The sequence below is a fragment of the Mesocricetus auratus genome, unplaced genomic scaffold (assembly GCF_017639785.1).
Source record: "Mesocricetus auratus isolate SY011 unplaced genomic scaffold, BCM_Maur_2.0 Super-Scaffold_100007, whole genome shotgun sequence".
Taxonomy (NCBI): Eukaryota; Metazoa; Chordata; class Mammalia; order Rodentia; family Cricetidae; genus Mesocricetus; species Mesocricetus auratus.
The window spans coordinates 11,509,046-11,520,401 of NW_024429191.1; the positions used below are offsets into that span (position 1 = coordinate 11,509,046).

Consider the following 11,356-nt stretch of genomic DNA (forward strand, 5'->3'; position numbering starts at 1 on the left):
CAGAAAATTCACAAGAAAAATGAATTTAAATTATAAAACTAACACATAAGCCTAAATTAATTTTAAGTACTTTTACTGTTTCTTTCTCAGGAGCCCCTGGATTACAAACACATACCACTGTACCTGATGCCTAAAGCTTTAAACAACAACCCAATGCAAAAATCTTTCAAAATACTGAAAGATACAGGCTGCTAAATGCTAATCAAAGTTTAAACATATATAGTTATAAAACTTTATTTTCCCAGAAAATCTGTAATTCTGTTAAATAATGTCTCTCTCACAGGTTGCATCTATAACTGATTGTAAAGGTATACTCTGAAAAACAGCATAAACAATAAGATACACAAGACTAAAATTGTTCAGGATTGTACAGAGGAACCCTAGCTACATTTGTAAGTATCTTCACAATTTTACTCAACATTTGAAAGCCACATTTTCAATTTCAGTATGGCCACATATTAAAGTGCCTTACAATAATCCTTCATTTTTATCTTGATAAGGGATCATCTTCCAAAATGTAAGGAACTTATTAAAGGCTATTCAGTTGGGTTCAGAATCAAATTTAAGTATGCCTCAGTCTAAAGTCCATGCTTCCCCCTACTGCATTTTGGCCTCACATAATAGTCTTTCTCAGGAATTATTTAAATTTCACATTCAGAAGCTGGCGTAAATAATAAGATATGCAACCTTATTTTTCTACCTACCAGTTATTTTCTGAAACTTGAAAATGTAACTCTTTTCAATAATATGTGCTGAAAAACTACACTAAAACCAAATTTAAAAATATGTATGTTGTCCTAAATAGATAAGGGCAATAGTTTACTTTTAATTTCTGTAAGACACCTTTGAATAATTCAAATGAAATAAAATGAATATTTGTCACAAAAGTTAAAAGAGAATAGTCATGCTGTGGACTTGTGCCCTTAAAGCAAAGAACATTGTCCACACTATTTTATCTGTGATGGGACCAAAAACCTAGGTATAACACATTGTTGGAAACAACATCATAGTGCAGGACTTTTAAGATTATTTTCACTCTATCAAGACAGAAGAGTCCTAAGAATAACGAATTTAGACCACAAAATTCAAATATAAGCCTAAGTTAATTTTAATAGTACTTTCACTATGTCTTTCTCGGGGCACCACCAAGATTATTCTTACAAGCTTACCCTAGTGAACTAAATATCACCTTCCTAGTTTCAATTAGCAATAACCATATTTACTAGGCTTCTAATAACTAAGCTTTTCCTGATAGGTTTTAGAGTAATTTGTAATTATATTTCAAGGCTTCCCTGAAAACAACACAAAATATGGTTAAAAATTGTACCCGGAAGGCTCTTGCAGAGAACCTGGGTTCAGTTTCCAGCACCTATATGGCAGCTCACAAGCAACTGTAACTCCAGTTCCAGGGGATCCAATGCCCTCTTCAGGTCTGCAGGCACTAGGCCTCATGAAGTGTATAGACATGCATACAAGCAGATAACCCAGACACATAAAATAGAAATTAATGAACCTTTTTTAAAATGAGGGAAACACTGGAAAGGGGGTCTAAAAAAAAAAGTCTACCTCTGAATATGGAGTTTCTGTCCCACCTGGTTCTGCAGCTGTTGGGTCCCAAATAAACACACAGAGGCTTATATTAATTATAAACTGGTTGGTAAATAGCTCAGGCTTCTTATTGGCTAGCTCTCTCTAAATTATTAACCCACTTCTATTAATGTATGTATCTCCTTGTGGTCTTAGCTTACTGGAGAATGTCCAAGCATCTTACCTTCTATGTGGCTACATGGCAACTCAGTAGGCAAGAGAGCAATTTCCTGTTTATCCCTGCTTATATCCTGTTTCTGCTCAGCTACCTCACTTCCTGTCTATCTGTAAAGACCTCCAGATGTCTATGGTTAGTGGCAAACTCCATTCTCTGATACTCAGACAGGCTTTATTTGTACAAGCAAGATATCACCACATACCTCAGTTGGTTTCACTTTATCAAGAAATAATAGACTTAGAAGTCCTCTACAAAGAGGAAGAAGTTGTACCTCTTTCCCATCATGTTTTCCAGTTATTTCAATTCTAACAGAGCTAAAGACATCAAACACATAGTTCATAATTACAAAATTGGTTTCTCTCTAAGTCAAACAAAAGATTTCCTATGTAAAAATTTCACTTGGAATCAAATTAAGAAAAGATAAAATGGAATGAGGTTGCATGTTATGATGATGTTTAATAATTCATCAAAACTTGTCACCTGAAGCACTATAGTAACTTTCTGTTTATAAGCACACTGTGTGATGTATAATTTTAAGGACATTAAGTTGACACCACCAAGTATGTTATTATGGTGGCAAGAATTACTTGTGTAATTAACAAACCTGTGACGTTATGTCTAAGGAAAGAGCAAATGGAGTCCTAAGTCCTGAATCACATCTTTGTGGCCAATTTCCTGGTTCTCAGCTAATGGAGATGGGAACATAAGTGGAACTTTAGATAATAGTATATAGACTAAGGAATTTTGTTTTACTGTTTCCTGTAAGGACAAATCTAGGCATCACTCCAATAAGGTACTATATTCAAATATAATTATTGGCGGGTATCCCAATCTATTATTTGGTTTGGAAATTGGAGCTCCAGGATGTGTTTGGCAGAATAGACAGGACTTATTTTCCCTTTAATGTAAGGGTCAAATCATACTTTAGTCACATGAATATGAGACTTGTCTCTTTATTTTGAAGTCAGGACAATAAAACCAAAAGTCACTGGGTTGAGAAATCCTATTAAAGGAAGTAATAGAGCCTATCCAAAAGTGCCTAACCCATTCCTGATATATAGTGACTACTCAAAAATAAAAATGAAAGGATCTGGGGCCAGTGAGATTGGGTAAAGGCACTTGCTGCCAACCTTGATGACCTGAGCTCAATCTCCAGACCCCACATAGTGGAAAGAGAGAAACAACTTCTGCAAGTTGTCCTCTGACATCCATGCATATACAGTGGTGTTGGCAAGCATATAAATACAATAAACAGTGGTGCTGACATGCACATAAATAAACAAATGTAATAAAAATTTAATTATTGACCTTAACATCATGAAGCTTAACATTTAAAATTGATAAACAAATATGGTATATTACTTTTTACTTTTAAAACTCTATGAGCCAACTTTTGTTTTTTAATGGATAACCTCATTATGTTGCTCAGGCTGGCCATGACTTCTAGACTCTCCAGCCTGCCTCAACCTCTAGAGTAGCAGGATCTATATTGGGCTTACAATCAGTTTTTGGTCATTACATATAGTTATCTTTTTTCCTTTCATCTTACATGCTTCTGGGAGAAGTCCCTCTCACTCACAATTTAAATCTGACTTTGTATTAGATTTTGTAAAGAGATACATACCATAGTATAATGGTTAAGAGCCAAATCTTGCATATGAATAATTATTTCTACCTCATAGGGTTATGAATGAATTAATACAAAGCACAACATGAAAGGCAATTTATATATTATTAAATGCATATTAATTTAATGTGTCTGAAAACAGGATTCAAATTATGCCTTCTCAATTCATACCATGAAGCTTTAGACTAGTAAAAACTCAGAAGCAACTTTTAATTAATTTTTTCTCAAAATATAGGTCCTTGGTGGGTCCGTTAGGGGGCTATTGGGATGTATAATCAGGCTTCATAAATGTGGACAAAATAGAATGTTGAAAATGGACAAAAAATAATTGGGGAGGAATTCAGGCAAAATGGCATACTGGGTAAAAGCTACTACCTGAGTTTGATCCCTGGATCCACTATGTGTACAGACAAAACTGGCCCCTGTAAGTTATCTTCTGACCCCCACATGTACATATGTGCACACATACAAAACAAATAAAAGTGAAAAATTTTAATTTTTAAACATTATTAATTTTAAAACCCTAGATATGGCCAGAACAGAAACAAACCTACAGTAAATAAATGTAAAAAACAGTCTGGTTCATTTCAAACTAAATAAATATTGCCCAATATTAAGCAAGTTTCAGATAATTTCTTCAATACCATGTGGGGCTGGTAGAGTGACAAGGGGGGAGGGGTGGGAGAGGGAGCTGGGATTGACATGTGAAGCATTCATGTTTTTAATACAAATAAAAACATATATTGAGGGGGAAAAAAGAAAAAAAACAATACCATGTTATCCCAATAGTATATCAATATTATAACTTCACACTAAATCCACTATCCAAAATGATGGAGAAAGAGAGCAGAAAATAATCCACTTTCTAATCTTTTTATATTTGAAAAAAAATTTGAGACAAGGTTTCACTATGTAGCTCTGGCTAGTCTTGAATCCACAGAGATCTACCTGCCTCCCAAAGATCAAAGGTGTGAACCACCATGCCCAGCCTTTCTGTATTTGAATTGGGTTTATTGACCACCCTTTTTCTATCCTCAGCATAACAGCCAAAAAAAAAAAATCAGTACTGGAGATCAATCAATCCAAAGCCTTATGCAGGCCAGACAAGTGCTCTATTACTTACATTCCCAGCCCTCTGAAAGGGTTAGTTTCTAACAACAGCTTTGAGTGTCAATCTTAGTCTGTTATTTAATAAGTAAGTTTAATCACTAAAGAAACTGATCCAAAGGATTCCACATGTTCCACACATCCTATCAGCCCTATAGAGAGAAAAAACCTGACCCACATACATAAATATTTTATTTCCTGAACTTCTCATTTTCCCCAAACAATTCTTTATTATAGGTTAGTAAGCTTAGAATGAAAGAACAACCATGAGGCTACATAAATTTACTATTAGCGTAAGGAGTAGCAAATAGGAGAGAAAAGTGTATTCAATTCCCACACTAATAATAATCTAGCTAAAAGGTATGTTTTTAAAAATATTTTTACTTTATGTCCTTTGGTGTTTTGCTATGGGTGTCAGGTCCCCTGGAACTGGAATTACAGACAGGTGTGAGCTCCCATGTGGGTGCAGGGAATTGAACCTAGGTCCTCCGGAAGAACAGTCAGTGCTCTTCAAGCTGAGCCTTCTCTCCAGCCCAAGGTGTTGGTTTTTTTTTAATTAGAAATACACAAATAGTTCATAAGTCACCTTTGTATTAGATTGTTTTAAATTTTATGTTCTAAGCATTACTAAAAACAACTTTAAGCAATTGTCAATGTCTTGAACCACTATTTATCTGTTGCTACATGACAACTGCAAAAAATAATGCTTTCTAACAGCAAAATGCCAACAACTTTTTGACAGGAAAAAAAAACTTAAAAATAAAAAAATCCAACACTAAATTTGACCAGATATTTTAAGATGCCTTGTACCTGTATCCTTAAGGAATGAAGAGATACTTACTTAATTCATTGGACTGACACGGAGTTCTCTTACCAAACTTTCACTCCCTTAAACAGGAACACTACAACTATTTTATAATATGCTTTAGTCACTGCCGAACTGTGTCTAAAGTTTTTTGCTGTGGACACATTCATGTGTAAATAATTTTAATCCCATGTGTAATTTCCTTATCTGAAAATGAGATAATGATAGAACTTACCTTGTGGGGTGGTTGTGAGGACAGGCCCAGTGCACCTTAGCACTTTACATAAATTTTCTAAGGACACAGAAATGATCATACTCTATAGCATATAAACTGGGTATGGCAAGTGAGGTTCAGCTAATTTGAAATTCCCTTTACCTTGTTTCTATGATATAAACTGGCTGTTCATTAGTTCAAAAACATCAAACAATATGACTCCTACCAGATAAAGGATATACTAGTAGCAACAAAGATAAGTGATCTTTGCTTTCATCTATTTTTAGGAATGGTTTAGTTATCTACACCCCTAGTGTTAACACTGGAAAATAAACAACTGGGTGAAGGGCATCACATACAAAAAAACAAAACAAACAAAAAAAAGGGCATGGCACTCTGAAATAAACACCTTCATGGTTTTCAAAAAGAAATGGTTAGCATTTAAAAGGCCATGGGTTCTACACCCAGCACTGTAAATAATAATACCAATTTTAAACTTTACAAAAAAAAATTCACCTACCGTTTTCTCCCTAAGTAGCAGTCCTTACTGGCACAAGAAAGGTCAGAATTTGCAGAGAGATTTAAGAGGAATTGCTGAATCGATCAGTTCAGACTGCTCAGACTACAAGGTCCACGTCTAAATATAACCAGGAGGAAAACTGCAACCTAGTAGTTAGACAGTCTCAGTGAATCCCTATCTTACAATGTCAGAAAAGGTCATTTTTAGTTAGTTCCTTTAGATAGGCAGAAAACATTCATTAGTTTCCACAGCAAAACACATTACCTACTACATATTACTGTTCTTCAAGCAAGTAAAGAAAATTCTTGTTAAACAAAAAAGGTATTATAATTAATTACAAACTACCTGCTATCTGTAATTATAAATGGAAAAATTAAGGCCCAAGAAACAAGTGAATATTTTGTTCCAGTTACACTCATTTGCTAAAATAAAAACTGGCAATCAATTCATTTTCTAAGATCTCTAATGTGAACACACACACACCATTCCAGTTCTTTCATTCCACAGATACCCCACCACACAACTTCCTTATTCATCTTAATCTATTAAAGGAACAACATCTTACCGGAAAAGGAAAAATGGTGTCAGCCCTGTTCAAGCTATCTTCCATCCAGGATTTGGGAGCAAAGGCTGAGCTAGGGCGAGCATACTTCTGGAGCTGAATATGATTGCTTGCAAAATTTTTCTTCAAAGGTGAGATGGAGTTCAGGGGTGTTATACCACCATTCAGCCCTCTGCGATGATCTCGGCCTTGAGAAGCTCCCCAGCCACCATAGCCGCCACCTCCTGGGCTCCAGGAAGAAGAGGGGGTTGGAGAGGGACTCTGGTAGCTGCTCCATGGAGAAGGAGGTTTGTTAAGATTATTCGCCAAATGAGGCAGCTGGTTAAAAGCAGCATTTCTATGTGTGAAGGGTGGGGGGTGGGGACTGGCAGGAGACCTCCTTTGCTGCTGATGCTGGCTGTGATGATGCTGGAAATGGGGGTGATGTGGATGGTGCTGGGAGAGAGGCCCGATCTGGGGGGAGAAGCTACCACCGAAGCCAGGGCTGACATGATGGGGGAAATTTTGAAACAACAGAGCACCATTATTAGCTGAAGCGCCAGGGACCCCACCCTGGTGAAAGAAACTTGCATCTTCATTGATTATCGTGGAGGAAGAAGGTGCTATCGCTGCTGACCAGTTACTGAAACCAGTAAGGGACGATGCACTAGATGTCAAGGGTTGGGTGGAAGTACCGAGGCCCGTGGCTTCTTGATAATCAAACCCTGTCAACACTGGTGATTCAATGCGTATTTTTTCTTTTCCATTGCTGTTTTCTGAAGAATTGTCCCCTGGATTTTCTTCAGCCTTTGCCTTTTCAGTTTCAGGCAGTATTCCAGCTTCCTGACCTGGACTCGGGGAGAGCTGTGGCTTTTCTAAAGGGTCTTGTTGTTCTTGCTGTTGACTTTTTCCTTTTTCTGACCCCAAGATCTCATCCTGAATGTTATGGGTAGCTGGAGCAGGAAAGAGCCAAGCTGACCCAGCACTGCTGCCATTGGCAGCTGTGTTATTATTTATAAAAGCAGCAGGGTTGGGGGTGGCATTTTGGTGATGGTGTGGAGGCTGCAGATGTGGATGGAATCGGACTGGAAAAGCAGATTTATTCCCAGTATTGCTTTGCACTAGCACTCCAAACCCGTAATCCCCCATTTATTATTTTTAGGATCAGAATCTCACAATAAAAAAAGACAATCTAATGTCTGGAGTCTTTTCCCCCCTATCTCAAATTTGTTTGTTTGCTTGAAGTATCTTATTTATAGCTAACTCAAAGATCACAGCTTATCACCTTAAGTATCTCTGATTGAATTCTGGTCTCTCTGGAAGGAAAAAACAACTAAAAAAAATCTCTTAAAATATTGATATCAATCCAATTGGGTTTATTTCTAGGTGAGAATAAAAAAGGAAAAAGGTAAAAATCAAGTCTTTGGTTAGTAAAATAGGCGCTTTCTTTTTCCAAAGGAAAATGTACATGAATGACAAAAACACAGCTTCTCAAGCATCTATGGATATAGAAGAATAAGCATTGTGCAGAGTAAAAATATATATATATAAAATTTAACAATCACATATGGTCTTCCTCAGCAGTTTAGATTCACATAAAAATTAGAATAGGATTAAGGGGAGAATACGTTCTTTTCTTGGCAGCTTGGTTAAAAAAATCAGGAATAATTTAAGAACATTATATATTATATATTTATATATAGATAGATTATATTAGGTTTTCTGGGGCGGGAGGTGAATTTCTGGTTGCCAAAGAGGAAATCAGCCTTGACTAAAGGACAGATGATTGCAGGGAGGTTTCTGCTGTTCCTGGTCCTGTTTCTGTTCTTTTGTAGGGTGCAGTGTGGGCCTCTGGGGCTGTTCCTGGGGCTCCGAGTGCAGATCTTGCTGCGTTTGCTGTTCTTGGGCTCCCCCTCAGCCTCCTTTCCCCCATGAAAGGGGTTGAAAACACCCGTTTCTCCCTCTGGGGGGTGTCGCGATCAGGAGGGATTAGCGAGACTGGACAAGGGCGAGCTGGCTGCCCGGGGGTGCGGGGAGCAAGGGGGCGACCTGGAAGGTCCTGCGGTTTCTGCCTCTTCCCCTCTCTGCGGCTCCGGGATTTTTTTCCCTCATGGGACCCAGGGGCGGTTTGTTCAGTTCTCTCAGTTCGATTCTCCGCCGGGGGGGAGGGGGTGGTGAGGGGGAAGGGGGGATGGACAAAAAGGAAAACCCCGCTACCGTAGTTACTCTAAAGGAGAAAGGCCTCCCCCCCTGGGCTCGCGCTCTCTTTTCCCCTAGACTGCTTGGAAACTATAATTTAGAAGGCTTTTGTTTCTCCTCACGGTTGCTGGGCCGCCGCCGCCGCCTCCGCTTTCCCCCGGTCCCACAGTCCCAGCTGTCGTCGTTGTGGACTCCGCCTGGCTCTTCTTTTTCTTTGCTTCTTCCACCTCGTCTTCCTCTGCTGTCGCCGCTGCCGCCGCCGCCGCCGCCGCCGTCACTGCCTCCGGTACCCGGGTCCCGCAGCCGCGGCTGAGTCCTTCTCCTCAGGACCGAGCCGAGTGAAATGACAACCAGCTGGAAAGACCGAGAGACACTTCCGGTTCTACGAGGGAGGGGCAGGGTGTTGCGGAGGCCCCGCCCAGCATGCGAAGACCAATCCGACGCTACGATTCCGATTAGGCCACGCCTACCATCCTTAGAGCCCCTCCCAGGAAGGTCTCCGGTCATCTCAGAGCCGCCCCTTCCGCCTGCGCCTCGCCCAGCCGGGCCGGGCCGGAGCTGGGTCAGCGCACTCAGTGAAAGCAGTGTGCCGCCATATTTTTTGTGGGCAAAGACTCCTTCGAGGTTTATGGTCCCAAAGTATGCTTCTCAGGAAGCCCATAGGGAGACGTTCGAAAGAGAATGGGCGCCTTGCACACTGAAATACTGAGCTGAATTGTTGGGGTCGAAGTGGCAACTCATGAAACCGAGAATAAACGAGAGGCCTGCCCTGAGTAAAGGTTGGTGCCCCAGAATCACGTGCTCTGTCCCGAGCTCCTCCCCAGAGGGATGGAAAGGGAGGCGGGTTTTCCAGGCAGCTGTGCTGTGCCTGGAACTGCGTAGTCCTTATCCAGAATGTGCTTCTCAGAAGGGATTCCCTTCAGCCTCCATTCCTCCAACCCCCACCGTCTACTCTCCCATCCTTCCTTTGAGATGCAGATGCTGCAGGCGTCCTTGGTTGAGCCATCACCTCTAGGCTTTCTATCCCACCTTCCAAGAGTAAAAGAAGGTTGTTTCTAAAAACGAAGATCCTGTCACGGTCCTGCTCTGCTTAGATCTTTTTAAATGGCCGGGTGTTATCTGGGGAATAAAGGCTAAACTCCGTAATTCAAGTCTTCTCGTCTTGTGGGCAGTGATTTCTGCCTTCTTCGATGCCCTTATGGTCTCCACTTGGCAAACTATTTCTTCGGAGGAGTCAGTCCCTAAACTGCCTTCTGAATTCTTTTTTTTACATGACCTTGCACCTGTACATGGATACAAGCTTGTGCTTGTATAATACATTGGTGGTTTATGTCTCTAGACTGGTGCTTGCTCTAAAACAGTGTGGTTTTTTTTCTTCTTCTTCTTTTTGGTTTTTCGAGACAGAGTTTTTCTGTGTCTTTGGAGGCTGCCCTGGAACTAGCTCTTGTAGACCAGGCTGGTCTCAAACTCAAAAACACCCGCCTGTCTCTGCCTCCCGTGTGCTGGGATTAAAGGCATGTGCCACCACTGCCCTGCACAGCGGTTCTTAATCCGTGAGACAGATTTCTTTGGGGATTTCCGAATGACCTTTTCACAGGGGTCGCCTAAGACTATCAGAAAACACAGATATTTACAATTCATAACAGTAGTAAAATTACAGTTATGAAGTAGCAACGAAAATAATTTTATGGTGGGGGATCACCACAACATGAGGAACTGTATTAAAGGGTTCCAACATTAGGAAGAGAAGATGGGAAGCACCAGGGAATGAATCTTGAATGGAAACATAAATGGATAAACCAGCAATAATGAAATCTTTGCTGGCAGGTTCTCTTTTCAAATCTAAATTCATAATTTAGTTCCTTATGCCATTTGGTTTGGAACACCCTTCTCAATGTTTACCATATTGGCTGGTTGCTGTCTAGTCAAGGGCCTTGTGTAGTCTTTGTATAGTCCTACTCTCGTGCACTCCACTGGGGCCTGAAGTAACAGTTGCCCTCAGCATAAGCTTTAGATATGCATTGGATAAATGTTTTTCTTTTATTGGGAAATGAAAACTGAAGGTAGAACCCTAAATAAGTCTAACAAAAATAAGAAAAAATTAAAGTAGTATTGACCCAGTGTGGTGGCACATGTTTTTAATCCCATCACATGGGAGGCAAAGGCAGTGAATTTGTGTGAGTTCTGGGCCAGCCAGGGTTATATAGTGAGACCCTATCTCAACCGTCATCTCTTAGTCCACTGTTCTTTAGCTCTTCCTGACCTACCTTCTGCAACCAGTCTCTCAATTCTCCCAACACTTTGTTGTTGTTGTTTGTTTTGTTTTTCAAGACAGGATTTCTCTGTGTTGCTTTGGAACCTGTCCCGAAATCACTCTGTAGACCAGGCTGGCCTTGAACTCACAGAGATCCACCATGTGTGATTTGTCTTTATATGTTGCCAGTCATCAGTAGAGGATCTGTCTCAGAACACACTCAGCACATATTTACTTAATGAATACATGGATGTTCTGTGTCTAGGAGATGGTTATGGGTCTCTTGGAGCGCTCCGTTCTTCTCAGTATCTAAAATGGCAGTTG

At 40.0% G+C, this 11,356-nt stretch overlaps 1 protein-coding gene across 4 annotated transcripts in view; it reads right to left on the reverse strand.

Moving 5' to 3' along the window:
* Cpeb4 (cytoplasmic polyadenylation element binding protein 4) overlaps positions 1-8,779 on the reverse strand; it is a 63,866-nt gene extending 55,087 nt beyond the window's left edge. For all 4 annotated transcript variants that reach the window (XM_005081542.4, XM_005081541.4, XM_005081540.4 and 1 more), the window contains exon 1: positions 6,604-8,779. In XM_005081542.4, the coding sequence (XP_005081599.1) occupies positions 6,604-7,728 (1,125 nt within the window). In that variant the 5' untranslated portion in view covers positions 7,729-8,779. The remainder of the gene's footprint in view (positions 1-6,603) is intronic.
* Between the last annotated feature and the right edge of the window lie 2,577 nt (positions 8,780-11,356).